This window comes from Delphinapterus leucas, chromosome 19 (assembly GCF_059928025.1).
Source record: "Delphinapterus leucas isolate spDelLeu-1000000601 "Yukka" chromosome 19, BTC_Dleu_Yukka2, whole genome shotgun sequence".
Lineage (NCBI taxonomy): Eukaryota > Metazoa > Chordata > Mammalia > Artiodactyla > Monodontidae > Delphinapterus > Delphinapterus leucas.
This window is the reverse complement of record NC_143147.1, coordinates 39897909-39912171: the sequence shown is the minus strand read 5'-3', so window position 1 is coordinate 39912171 and position 14263 is coordinate 39897909. Positions and strand designations below refer to the sequence as shown.

Genomic DNA, 14263 nt, shown 5'->3' with positions numbered 1-14263 from the left:
CGTCAATGCAAGAACAATTACAGAAACCTGCACTCTTACGACCAGCAATTTTGAGTCAACGAGACGACAAAAAAATGCAACCGGTTGGAACAGAGCAGCACCTTCCCTTCTGGACTGGGCAGGCTGGCAGGTTACCTTAGCATTACACTGTAGTAATGGCTGCTGAAGCATGTGTAAGCAAAGTATCACTTGAAGAAGTGTACTACTTATGTTTACAACTATTAACAATATATTACCCATCAAAAACACCTACTAGAGAAACAACATGACAAAACTGAACTTATATATTAGGTTTAGGCAAAAATTACAAAAGCAGGTTTTTCCCTCTCGGCCAGAGGTTGGCAAACTTTTTCTGTAAAGGGCCAGATATTTTAGGCTTGTGGGCCATGTATTCTATGTTGCAACTACCCAACTCCACAAGCAAATTTAGAAAAGTAATTCTGAGAGTTTTCAGCTAATGTAACTTTTAAAACAATAAAGGGGGAAAAAAGTCATACTCTCAAAATTTCAAATAAAAAAATTTTTATTGAAATTATTTCTAACATACTTGACAGCCGCATTAACATATAATACCATTACTACTACTACTACTAATAGCTAACACTTATATAGGGCTCATAGTATAAGATAAAATTGCCAAAAAAGATAGCATTGTTAGCAAATAAAGGATATCTGCCATATTTTTATTATAATTCTTTAAACAGCCATTTACTCCAATTAAGAAATGTACAATATGATTTGGTGTTTTAATTTTTAAGAGAAAGAACTTAAATTAATCAAGAAGAGGGAGAGGGCTTCCCTGGTGGCGCAGTGGTTGAGAGTCCGCCTGCCGATGCAGGGGACACGGGTTCGTGCCCCGGTCTGGGAAGATCCCACATGCCGCGGAGCGGCTGGGCCCGTGAGCCATGGCCGCTGAGCCTGCGCGTCCGGAGCCTGTGCTCCGCAACGGGAGAGGCCACAGCAGTGAGAGGCCCGCGTACCGCAAAAAAAAAAAAAAAAAAAAAAAAAAAAAAAAAAAAGAGGGAGAGAGGGAGTAATAATATTAATAGGAAGAGGGAGACATGGAAGAAATATATCTCTTTGTAATAGATCATTTTGAGAGCTGTTTTCTGGCAAAATCATGTTATTGTTATCCGTAATGGGACAGTAAAGATGGGCAGAATTAGCCAAAAACAAAACAAGAAGAATCAAAGAATGAGGGAGGCCAGTCCTAAAATAAGATTACCAAGACTATATTATTAGATGATTTACTTGGGCTTGAAAAGTGGCTATCATTATTACACTGTGAAATGAAAAACAATCCTTGTACCCATTGTGTCTATCCACTGACAGAAACACGATACAGTTTCCATAGAAACAACATTCTGCTCATCTAAAGTCCCATTATTTTCAAAGAGCAATCAGGAACTAGTCAATAATATTCATTTTAACAGAAAATGTACTCGTAATAAAGGGAATTACAGCAAAACTCTGTCCTCAACCTAGTTTACTAGGGAAGATGAGACAAATATAAATGAAATAAAAAGATATACTATTAATATTTCTTCCTTTTTCAGAGAATACTAATCACTAAACAGGTGGAACAAGGGAATAGAGACCTATGCAAGTGAACTCTTTCTGGAAGTAACTGCTATTCACGGCGGAATTAAGTACTCCTAATCTTTGTGTCTCTTCACCTAGTAAAGCTAACAGTTATCCCCAGAAATGACAGTAAGGATTGATACACAAATACTGAAAACAGAATTTCCAGATCAGGGAAGGCATATTTCGGTGCAAGTTACTCTAGAACACCTCCAAGCCTTAATAACACCTTTAGAGGAACGGTACTGGAGAGTGATTTTGCTGATTTTGGAGATATTTTTTTCCCCAGTCATTTAAAAAAATTTTTATTGAGTTATAATTTACATACCATACAATTCACTTGCTTTACTTGTACAATTCAATGGTTTTTGGTATATTTACAGATTTGTGTAACCATCACCACAGGTAGATTTAAGTGTTAGGAAAATCACTGAAAAACTGAGTCTTGTGACTTCAACCCTTACGGTAACTAACTCTTTGAATTTCCTTTTTTCCCGAAGTAATTATTTCCAGGGTACAGTATAGTGCTTACGCTAGTTTATACTTACTGGATTGAATCGAAAGCATTTAAAGTTTCTTTTTGCGGAAGTAACTTTACATACACAGCAACAGTATTGAAATAGGCAGCTTCTAAGAATTAAACTGGTAAAATCCATACTTAATGAGTTGTGAGGGCAATCCATAAAACTGTCTGTGACTGTGTAACTGAGGAGTTTAGAAACACTCTAAAGCCCTAATTAAGATGAGGAGGTCATCTCAGGAGGCAAAACGAAGTGGCTGTAATCTGGTCAGCAAAGATCTAATTAATTGTATAGTACACTGTTCAGAGAAAAGTTTGCATGAAGATTAGCCTACAGAAAGAGAATTGCCAATCTTTACCCAGCACTATTCGGGGAACAGAGATGCAAAGTCCAGAGGGTATGAATCTTCCTGTCTTTGAAGAGGTACACTCTGCTGTGGGGCAGGGATCATTTATCAGGTTTCACCAGGATCTGAATGAGAAATCTCTCAAAGCGATTCACCTCATTTTGTTTTGATTCCTTATTTACTAAGAAACTGTCTGATTTGCTTTCCAGACCTGACAAAAGGTTTTCTTGGTGTGTACAATTTGAACATCACGGTTATCAAAAATGAATCTGCTTCACCCCCCAACAAATGAACAAATGGTTTGGTTTATTCGCTTTCTTGTTTTTCACTCTTGTGTACTAAAACATGCCAATCTACTCTGGGACACTGATAGTATAAGATCATACCCTTAAATGTAATAATTTCCAAGCTAATGTCACCCAAGGAGACCTTGATAAACAGCCACCCAGACTTTTCTTGCTACACCCTGACCTTGTCATAGTGAAATAGACCAGGAGCCTATGCCCCTCCCGCACCCATGTCCTTAGCCTGCCTTTTAAAAAAATATTTATTTATTTATTTATTGGCTGCCTTGGGTCTTCGTTGCTGTGTGCGGGCTTTCTCTACTTGCGGCGAGCGGGGCTACTCTTCATTGTGGTGCACAGGTTTCTCATTGCGGTGGCTTCTCCTGCTGCAGAGCACAGGCTATAGGCGCGCGGACTTCAGTAGTTGTGGCACGTGGGCTCAGTAGTTGTGGGTCACGGGCTCTAGAGCACAGGCTCAGTAGTTGTCACGCACGGACTTAGTTGCTCCGCGGCATGTGGGACCTTCCCGGACCTGGGCTCAAACCCGTGTCCCCTGCATTGGCAGGCAGATTCTTAACCACTGCACCACCAAGGAAGTCCCAGCCTGCCTTTTGTCTGTGGAAAAACTTTAGCCAAAGGATAAGTTTAATCACAGAAGTGAGAAAATGCAGAAACAAAGAAAACAGAGGAGACCAAATAATAATAGTTTAGTCATTAAGCATAGTCAAGGACCTTTAGTTCCTCCTTAAGGGCTATAGGCAATATTCTGAGCCACATCCTGTGAGCTGTCTTATAGACACTGAAGCCCCCACCAGGTGGAAGAAGTTAACTACATGATGACCAGGCTGTAGCCATGACATAAGCTTCCACAATTCCGAAAACTGGCCTCAAAGGAATGCAAACAAACCGAACCTGGAACTGAAGATTAACTGTACCTAAAACAATCAAGATGACACTGGTAAGACCACTGATGACCAATGTCAAGATGACTGTCAGAGCTGACTGTATTATTTCTGCATGTAGCCCCCTCCCTCTGTCTATAAAAGCTCTTGCCCAAATTGTCGGGGGCGGAGGGGTGGGGGGAGTCGGCCTTTTGGACAGGCATCTACCCTCCCCCACAGTCACTGGCATCCAAAATAAAGCAAACATTCCTTTCCACCAACCTGGCCTTTATTGGTTTCTGAGCAGCGAGCAGCCAAACCCCACTTTCGGTTACAAGAGACCCCAGAACCTACAATTTGGTTACATTCAAACACGGTAAAATAGGCCAAGAGAGAAACAAGAATGTCCTATTCACTCTCTATTAAATTTTACCCTGTATTCTTCTGAACTGAACAGAATCAGAAATGACTGCATTAAATTGGACAAGAATAAATCAAAGCAAATTCATGGTTTTCTTATTTTTCTGGAATGAAAATGCCTTGAAATCAAAAGCACCTATGTTTAAATCACTTCAGTTATTACTGACTTAACATTAATCAACTGAAGATGAATCTGAATAATCATAAATGGATGGATAAAATTAGATAGAAAATGTGCTCAGTAAATAAATAGTGAATGTAAGAACCAATACATGATGTGCCTGGAATTCTTTAAAAACTCTCATCTCTTCTGCTGCTAACCAAGTAGGATAGTGCTAGAAACTGAATAAATCTGTTGAAATAGTATCCCTTTTGGTCAGCTTCTCACTGAAAAATTATCAGGGTCTTCTCTTTTTTTTTCTTTTGGCCGCACTGCGCATGTGGGATTCCCTGACCAGGGATGGAATGATGGAACCCATGCTCCCTGCAGTGGAAGGAAGAAGTCCTAACCACTGGACCTCCAGGAAATTCCCAGGGTCTTCTCTCTTTAAACTGAAAGCTCAGTTTAAAAATATGTCATTGAAGGATGAGCTAAAGCAGCGGTCCCCAACCTTTTTGGCACCAGGGACCAGTTTCGTGGAAGACAATTTTTCCGCGGATGGGGGGTCGGGTGGGAAGGTTCAGGCCGTAATGCGAGCAACGGGGAGCGGTGGGAAGCGGCAGATGAAGCTTTGCTCACTCGCCTGCCGTTCATCTCCTGCTGTGCGGCCTGGTCACGAACAGTATCGGTCCTCAGCGCAGGGGTTGGGGACTCCTGAGCTAAAGGACAGACAAAAAAGTACATGCACATATACTCATAATTTTGGAAACCACCAAAGAGATTTCAAGGACTACCAAAGATCCTCTATGGATCTGTTGAGGAGCAAATTAAATTTGTATTTTGGGATTACTAAAAACATTTGTAAAATACATTCAGTCAACTTTCAGAACTGAAAACATGCCCTTCTGCTAAACAATCTATTTTTTTAAATTTCAAAGGCGCTTTGGATTTTGAACATACTGTGTTCCTTTCTTTACTGTGACTTCCGGGATAGCCACAGGCAAATTTGCAGTCCATCTCTAGGAGCTCACCAAATTATTACTGCAGGCATTTTGTGTACTCATCTTATCGATGCCTTCATTTTCATCCTCCTCCCTTATTTTCCCCATGATTTCTCCATCCAGTTTTAGTAATGTTTTATGGTATCTCTGTAAACTGCCTCACATCCCTGGGGAGAGGGAGTTGCAAATAAATACATAATATGAAAAAAATCATCCTTACACTTAGGGTACAGATCTGTTTTAGCATATTGATAACTGCAGGGTTGTTGTTGTTTTTTTTAATTTGAATTCATCACTAATATTTAAAAACCCCAGCATTTCATATAAAAATCTAGATTTCAGATGTCACTGAGGAAAAAATGTTAAAAGTTCTTATCTCCCTGGACCAGCATGCTACCAGGATCAGTCCTGAGCAGCAACTGTGGTCTCCAGTGGTCACAGTAATACACATTCATTGTGCTCATTCATATTACTTGAGAGGCCTGGTAATGACTTCAAAAAAAGGAAGGAACTTCAGGATTCTGCAATACACAGAGGCAGGAGCGCTTTTTCTCATTCTTTGAAAGCAGCTGGAGAAATAACAGGCACAATTCATTCTGCAACCTTCACTGGACCTTTCCGCTGCGTTGGGCCTAGCGATAGGCTGTTGAAGAGAGAAGCAGAGGTCTGGGTCCTGGGTGGCAGGTACCACCAATGACTGGTCAGAGCACGAATCACCGCCACTAGCACAAGGAGCGTTTAACTGAGCTATATACAAAGCTCGGTTCTGAACCAAAGGTGGAACGGTACTTTAGTCTATTTACTAGGGAATCTAAGCTGGGTTCCCCTCCATGAGACACTTACGTAAGCAGCCCACGGCCAGTTCGCAGGAGATGGGGCGGAAAGACAAAGTCACGGCTTGGCTCTGCATTGAATCACAGACAACGCAACTCCTGAACTAGGCGCACTCTCCTAGGACGCCCCCGTTTCCGGAGCAACCGCCCGGTCCCGCCCCCTTAGACTCCGCCCCCGTGAGTCTTTCCCGCCAAAGGCCGTTAACACCGCAGAGCATGGTGGGACAAAGCTCTCGGCTAGGTTTCACCAAATCCTTTCAGGGCGCCGTTGCTTTAAGAGACCCATTCCTGGGGAAACTGATTATTCTTTAGGACTCGACAGAGATTAATAACCCCTTTTATGAGGGCTCTGTATCTAATCTTTACCACTCAGCCGGTCACTTCATTCGCGAACCTCTCCACAAAATCGGGAACGCGGGAACTTCTTTTCCCTTCGCGCGGAGGGTGACGTCGCGCGTGCGCCAGCGTCCCTTTCGCAGCACCCGTTACGCTTCTGCGCGTGCGTAGTGAGATCGAATAGCTGCTTCCTCCCGCTTCTCTTCCTCCCTCCCCCCCATATCCGTGCGCCGAGCTGATAAAGGCGCCATTTTGGAGGGGCCGCGGGAGACGTGGGGTAGCTGTGGGCTCGCTCTGCTGTTCGCTAGGCTTGGTGGGAAGACCTGTTCTCGAGTCCGCGCCTTTCGTCGCCGCCATGTCGGGAGGTGGTGTGATTCGTGGGCCGGCAGGGAACAACGACTGCCGCATCTACGTGGGGAACTTACCTCCAGACATCCGAACCAAGGACATTGAGGACGTGTTCTACAAATACGGTGCTATCCGCGACATCGATCTGAAGAACCGCCGCGGAGGACCGCCCTTCGCCTTCGTTGAGTTCGAGGACCCGCGGTGAGGCGGTCAGGGTCTTGCTGCTTTGAGGAAATAGGTTGGAGTAGTTGGGGAAGGCTCCAAGGCCTTCACATAGAGAATGGGGAGGTGGGCTCTGAGGTTGGGAGCAAGACGAATCGCCCATGCAGGAGTGGAGTGAGGAGCCGAGTCGTCGAGGCTTCTCTTGTGGCTGGGCCCTCCGGACGTCCCCAGAGCCGACTCGCAGGCTCGGAGCGGGAAACTGAGGCGCCGAGGGCTGCCGTAGTGGTCGGCAGCCTGGCGTGCTTCTGGGTGGGGGAGGGGCCATTCCTATTATGCAGCGCATGTGGGCTCTTCCACCCCAGGTGCGCATGTGCGGGGGGCCGCTAGCTCTCCGACCGAGTTAGCCGCCCCTCCCGGTCCTTTTCCTTACCCCTTTGCTCTTCTGTGATCACGCAGGGATGCGGAAGATGCGGTGTATGGTCGCGACGGCTATGATTACGATGGATACCGTCTGCGGGTGGAGTTTCCTCGAAGCGGCCGTGGTACAGGCCGAGGCGGCGGCGGGGGTGGAGGTGGCGGGGCTCCCCGAGGCCGCTATGGCCCCCCGTCCAGGCGTTCTGAAAACAGAGTGGTTGTCTCTGGTGAGTTGACCGTTCCGTGCGAGTTGATGAAAGGGGGCAGAAACCATTTTAAAGTTTTCCTTGCGTGACCAGTTTGACAAATGCAAGTTTTCATGCCAGGTCTTAAATTATTTTAGTCCTGTGGGTGAATTTAGTAAACAGGGATTGCTGTATTTGAGATTTGCCAAATTAGGTTGCAGTACCTAGAATATGAAGATCCTTACTTTGCAAATAATGTTGGGCTCTTGATTCCAGAATCTTAACAGCTCCTTAACCTAGGATGTTAAAAATAATTGTTAATCTTAAAGTAATCTTTGTTCTAATGTAAATTTTAAGTTTAATGTGAACTTTAGGATAATTGGTATTGAAAAAAATAACTTTTTCAGGACTGCCTCCAAGTGGAAGCTGGCAGGATTTGAAGGATCACATGCGTGAAGCAGGTGATGTATGTTATGCTGATGTTTACCGAGATGGCACTGGTGTCGTGGAGTTTGTACGGAAAGAAGATATGACCTATGCAGTTCGAAAACTGGATAACACTAAGTTTAGATCTCATGAGGTAGGTTATACACTTATTCTTTTCTTTGGCCAGAATTGGATACAGTGGTCTTAACAGTGGAATTTGAAGGTAAGATTCAGGCAAGGGTGTCCGAGTAAACCCAGTAAAGTGCCTCTGGTTTAAGTTACATTGAATTCAGCATGCCTGAAGACAGGTGAAAGCTTAGATCTTTCAATCGAAAGTTCTGTCTATTCAATAGGGAGAAACTGCCTACATCCGGGTTAAAGTTGATGGGCCCAGAAGTCCAAGTTATGGAAGATCTCGATCTCGAAGCCGTAGTCGTAGCAGAAGCCGTAGCAGAAGCAACAGCAGGAGTCGCAGTTATTCCCCAAGGAGAAGCAGAGGATCACCACGCTATTCTCCCCGTCATAGCAGATCTCGCTCTCGTACATAAGATGATTGGTGACACTTTTTGTAGAACCCATGTTGTATACAGTTTTCCTTTATTCAGTACAATCTTTTCATTTTTTAATTCAAACTGTTTTGTTCAGAATGGGCTAAAGTGTTGAATTGCATTCTTGTGTAATATCCCCTTGCTCCTAACATCTACATTCCCCTCATGTCTGATAAATTGTATTTTAAGTGATGTCATAGACAGGATTGTTTAAATTTAGTTAACTCTCCATGCTCTTCAGACTGTGATATTATGTAAATGTCTATTCTGCTCTGGTTTGTGTGAACTGGGTTGTTGGGGGTGTTTGTGGTTATCTTACCTGGGGAAGTTCTTATGTTTATCTTGCTTTTCATGTGTCTTTCTGTAGACATATCTGAAGAGATGGATTAAGAATGCTTTGGATTAAGGATTGTGGAGCACATTTCAATCATTTTAGGATTGTCAAAAGGAGGATTGAGGAGGATCAGATCAATAATGGAGGCAATGGTATGACTCCAAGTGCTATTGTCACAGATGAAATTGGCAGTATTGACCTTATACTAAAAGGCAAGGGTTTAAAATGATTGTACATCTACCTTAAAACACTTGCAAACATCTTATGCAGTTACCTTTAGCTACAATTGCTTTGCTCTTTAAACCTTGGCAATTGTGGCAAAATTACGTTGCCCATTTTGTAACAATTTATTTTGCTCCCTACCCTTTTTTGTTTTAATAGGGACTAATGTGGGAAGAACTGGCTAATTTGTCACAATGCTTAGTTACAACTGTTAATGTGTGACCTGCTGTTGGTGTACATGTGGGTACAGGGTGTCTTTAATTCCAACCGGATAGAGTATAATATCAATACTGCTAAATCTGCATGTCCTCTGTGTGACTGATATAGCGTTGCTACTTCATTTTTTTTTAAGACAAAATGAAAGCAAAATATAGAGTTCCAACGTATTGGTGTAGATAATCTAGTTGGGAATACTTTTAAGTCTCACCTTCCCCTTTAAACTAATATTCATAATTGACTCATATGTTTAAAACACTTTAATTTACAAATTAAATTACAGATGGGAGCATTAGATTTAGTTTAGACTTAGGTGGGTAGCAATACCAGTAAACTCAACTACATGACTTTTTGCAACCACAAAACCTGTAATACGCTGTACAGTAACAAGTGTTGGCATTATCAGTTGAACTGTAAATATAAAATGCTTCTTCCAATTAGTCTCTATGATGATTAAGTTTCTAAAATTTATCTGAACACCATTCAGAAACTTGTTTTGGGGAATTTGATAGTTATTGATGTACATCTGTTAAACTGATGACAGACATAACTCATCATTCCCCAGAAACCTTTTTTGATTACAGTATCTAACATTTTGCCTCCTCTTTTTTGGTTTTGCTGGTTATAAAGGTTTGGATTGGAGAGGGCTCACTGGATCCCAATCCTTGGAGCTGGATCATTGGATTCAAATCATAATGTGGATAGGATAGGGAGGATGAATTACAAGGATTCATGGAGCGGGATCAGATTACCAGGAACATAGGAGTGGATTCCTGCCCCAACCAAACCGCATTCGTGTGGATTTTTTTTTTTTTTTTTTTATTCAACTTAATTGGCTATTCCAAAGATTTTTTTTTTTTTTCCTATTTTTGACGATTGGAGCCCTTAAGATGCACGATGGAATTGTGTTTTGCATTTTTTGGTAAAAGGAGCAAAGCGAGGACCTGGAGATATACGCTGGAGCAATCTCCTTGGAAGGATTCAGCACGAGTAGATGGTAAACATTTAAAGGGGAAAGGGGGGGTTTGTTTAAAATAGTAAAACAGTAAGTCACTTCTAAATTTAAAGAAAACAAAATTGGAGTTGAAGACTAAGTAGGTTTCCAATTGGCTATTGCCGTTTTTCTTTGAAAAAATAAACATTTTTTTAAAAAAACTATGCATGGTTGTCCTTTTTCCTCTTGTAAGAATTTTTACTGGTTGACTAGTCTCAGTTAATACTTTAAATTGATAAGATTCCGATTCTTGTGTTTATGTGTTAGTAAATTAAAGGTTCTTGAAAGGACTTTTCTAATAAATGCTATTAGCCATCTGTTAATTGTTGTAAAAAGTCTTCAGGGGAAGATAAAAAATGAGAATAAGGCAATTGTGTATGTAATATGGTAAGTGAGGGGGTGATCTAGTCTTTGAAGGATAAGTTTCAGAGCTTTGATTTTAAAATGTTGAAAAGCTTATAGATGCTGCTTATTTTGGGTGATCATCTAGACAGCATAGGGTTTTGTGCAAAATTGGGTGAGGACTAGTAAATTAATGTTGGTGTTAGCCTTTGAGTTTCTCAATAAAACTAAACTCATCTAAAAAATTGGTAAGTTTTAAATTCACAGATTAGGATTCTTAACGTAAATTACATTTTCTGTTCGAAGTGTGAATAGCACACTAGAAGATTAACTGCTTATTTGAGTAAATCATTGCTAATAAAAAGCTGGGCATTCTTTAGAATTTTGCCTTGGAAATCTTCTCAACCATAAAGTTATTCTGTATCCAGACATACCAAAGCAGTGATTACATCTTGTAGTCTACTGGTTTTTGTATCTTTACCTGATAGCCCCTTGGTGCTAAGTTTTCAATTTAGAGTTGGGGAGGGGTTTTTACCTAGAATTCCTAATCTTCTGATTTCCTGATAGCTAGTCACAACCATCAAACCATTCTTTTTCTACACCCAAAAGGTAGCTAAGTCATAACATTTCCCTTGGGTGTTAATTATACTTGGAAGCAGAATTTAAGATTGCTATTCAGTTGACGTAATTTCAAACCTAGGAAACACTAGAAATCTTGGTAGTAGAGAAAATGGGCCCAAAGGGATTTGCATAAGGTCACCCAACGAGTACATTTAAGTGAACCTTATGGAATGTCAGGAGGAAGAGGAGGGATTTTGCAATGTCAGGAGGAAGTTCAAAATTAGGATTCCATTTTAAGGAAGCAAAACACTTGGTATAGATTCATTAAGGGAGTAACTCTAGTTATGTGAGAATTCAAAACAACTGTTCAAGAGCAGACAGGCACGTAAAACAAGTTCTGTTTCATCTGTAGAATATACAATTGGTATTTTTTAATGACTAATTTTGGAAAGATTAACATGAGCTAGACTTAAGCAAGCCTGGGTTCATTTGTGTTCATTGAATATTTTGGAAACAGGACCAAAATGAAAATTGTCATCGCTCAAAGTTGGCAAAGTTAAGTTGCCATCACTTAAATTGCATTTAAGCTACGCTGAAAGATGTGCTCTGCTACAAGTAGTTCCAACCCCTGACTGAAGTGAGGTAGAAAATATTACTTCCCTAGTATATAGGCTATTTAAGATTAGAGAGGACTTAACTGTGTGAAAGGTAGAAGGATGCAGGTTTTCCAGTTCAGTAAGACCAGACAGCTAAATGCTGTAAGGGGAGAGGCAGACTTGCTGTTTTTCAGTCTTAGGAAATGGGCCTTAAATCTCTACCTAGTTTAGCAGCTATTAGAAGAAAGTCACACCCTTTTGGAACTAAAAAAGCTGTCTTGGATTTTCCCCTTTTCTCCCTATTTATGTCCCCTTAGATATTGTAGGGAGCCTATAATTAGTTTATTATTTTCTAACCAAGGAAAAACTTAAGTCTCTAAGAAGCAATTATTTTTCATAACGTCAGATTGAGTAACCCACCTTGCTGTTCAGCCCACATCCTTCTGGAAACAAAAGGTAAGAAACCCATTTTCTGATTCCTAATTGTTTGGGATCTGAATTTTATTAATTTAAAAAAGATACTCTTTGGAATATGGACAGATTTCCCGCATTTAAAATGTTTTTTCCCCTAAATTTTATAGTTTAATAATATATTCCATTATTCGTGTATCCACGCATAGTGCTTAAGTTCCATATGATTCTAGAATTTTAACTTTCTCAGTTTTGTCTTTGAAATATATTTGCTCATTAGGGCTGGTGTTCTTTTTTTCAAGTTTCTGTGAAGATGAATTTCTTGTGTGCGTTTTTGCTTACTTTGTACATGAAGTTGTGATGAAATTGCAAACAAAATAAGTTATATGTCTGTATTTACCATAAATAGTATTAAAAGGAAAGAAACTCCATTAGACTGAAGTTCTGTTATAACCATCCTTTGGTTTAGCTTATTTCTGTCATGGTATGAAGAATGCAAAGGCAGAAAACAGGTTCACGATCTCTTATCCCAAAACTCCAAAAACAAAGTTCTTTGTTGTGGAGCAAATTGAATATAAAATGTGACCAAAATCGATGCCTTTGTTTTGCACTTAACTGTGACTGAATTGTCTTCCGGCAGAAATATTGATGTGTCAGTTGCCATAGGTTTTGCTGAGAGTGTTACGTGATAAAGGGTCTATATATGATATATGGTATATATATGCACTTTATAAAGTGCAAAAAGCTCTGAATTTCAAATACATCTGCCCCAGAGTTCCGGATAAGGGATTGTAGAACTGTTACAGGATACACAGAGCGAAAGCTTCTGTGTAGTTTTGAGCATGTGAATGAAAACAAACCGGTTACTGTGGATCCTTTATTGATTGAGCTATAAGTTCCCCGTCTTTTTAGACTGAAGCAGCCACAAGAAAAGGTATGACTCACATTTCTTTATGTTCTGTTGCTATGGTGGATTCTCATCAGTTGTACTCCATTGAAGGAAATATCCTGCCATCCCATCCTATATGGTGGAATACTCTATTTGGGGGTAATTTTTTCTAGTACTTTTTTTTTTTTTTTTTACAGGAACATTGATCAATATGATCCTATAGGAAAAGGTGGGATTGGCATGAAGTAAAGAGATTATAAGGAAACATCTGTTCATTGTGTCTCTCGTGATTGTCTATTGAATAAATAGTAATCCTGGCAAAAACTTTTGCTTTAAATATAGATCCAAGAAGTTAACGGTATACTTCAACCAGCTTATTCTTGTGGTTGAGAACTTGGAGGGTAGGGGGCGGTGCTTCTTGCTAACTTTGAAAGCTATACCCGACAACCTTGAATGTGGTTGTGATTTTGTAGAGATGGAAGGAGAGAAGGATTTTTTTTTTATTACAAAAGTCGCTTGGTGCTTCTGTAGTCTCTGTCAAATTCAAGTTAATTTAGGCAGAAGTAACCTCATAATAAACATTTCAAAATAGATGCCTCACTGGGTTATGGGAGAGAAAAATCAAGCATACCTTTGCATAAGGACGTTCCCGGTTAGGTAGGTATGCAAAACACAAATGAAACAGAACAAACATTTACAGTTAAGTAGATCCTGGGTGTTTCATCTTCATCTCTTAGAAAAAGTTCTAACATTCAACCATCAGGTTAAAGTATCTTTAACTCCTTTTACAATTATTAATAGAATTACCAATGTGAAGATAGTAGAAACTGAGAGCTTTTCTAGAATGCCTTATTCATCCTCACCAAGTATACTTTGAACAAACATTAATTTTGTAGGGATGTCAAATGCCTAATGAGTTCCGGTTTTTGTGGGGGTTTTTTTACAATGGCCTATTCCACTCCCTATTTGAGTAAATGCTAGGGAAATTCACTTAGCCACTAGGGGGAGCTATGATACAAAATCAACCAGGAAATACCCTAGGGTAAAGAATCCATACAGCAAGGTGGAAACTATATTAATCCTCTATATCAGCTCCAAAGTTAGGGTTTTTTGGTCTAAGTTTTTTTCCTGAAACTTTACCTTTGCCTCCCCATCTGTTGGGCAGAATTCTTTCCCTTTTCATTTAGGTTTTGAATAGTACTTGATGAGTAAATCTGTAAATCAGAAAACTGGGTTCTGGGACTTAGGAGAAAATGCAAACGATGTGAATCTGCTAGTTTTTCTGCCTACCTTGTATATCTCCAGGTATGGA

General features: G+C 40.5%; 1 protein-coding gene and 1 long non-coding RNA gene across 5 annotated transcripts; one reads left to right on the top strand and one right to left on the bottom strand.

Moving 5' to 3' along the window:
* Window positions 1-505: 505 nt before the first annotated feature.
* On the bottom strand, window positions 506-7494 carry LOC111163766 (uncharacterized). Its single transcript, XR_016388967.1, has 3 exons — window positions 6334-7494; window positions 5978-6038; window positions 506-4852 (listed from the first exon to the last, which is right to left on the bottom strand). It is a non-coding gene; the product is annotated as an uncharacterized LOC111163766 (long non-coding RNA).
* On the top strand, window positions 6577-13218 carry SRSF1 (serine and arginine rich splicing factor 1). Of its 4 annotated transcripts, none has more exons than XR_016388966.1 (5): window positions 6577-6852; window positions 7270-7454; window positions 7820-7992; window positions 8192-10155; window positions 12058-13218. XR_016388966.1 is itself a non-coding variant. In XM_022552758.3 (4 exons), the coding sequence occupies exons 1-4, from the start codon at window positions 6659-6661 to the stop codon at window positions 8384-8386; spliced, it is 747 nt and encodes a 248-aa protein (XP_022408466.1). In that variant the 5' UTR covers window positions 6577-6658; the 3' UTR covers window positions 8387-10316. The 4 variants fall into 4 exon arrangements, 1 of the variants encoding a protein (XP_022408466.1); XR_016388965.1 differs by having other exon boundaries at window positions 11969-13218; XR_002641837.3 differs by lacking the exon at window positions 12058-13218 and having other exon boundaries at window positions 8192-8872; window positions 9789-10142.
* Window positions 13219-14263: the final 1045 nt, after the last annotated feature.

What these genes read in the sequence shown, in the direction of transcription:
- SRSF1 (XM_022552758.3), top strand. Translation starts at nt 6,659, where the DNA reads ATGTCGGGAGGTGGTGTGATTCGTGGGCCGGCAGGGAACAACGACTGC. An exon ending in GTTGAGTTCGAGGACCCGCG is followed by an intron (nt 6,853 to 7,269) that starts GTGAGGCGGTCA and finishes GTGATCACGCAG; the next exon opens with GGATGCGGAAGATGCGGTGT. An exon ending in CTAAGTTTAGATCTCATGAG is followed by an intron (nt 7,993 to 8,191) that starts GTAGGTTATACA and finishes TCTATTCAATAG; the next exon opens with GGAGAAACTGCCTACATCCG.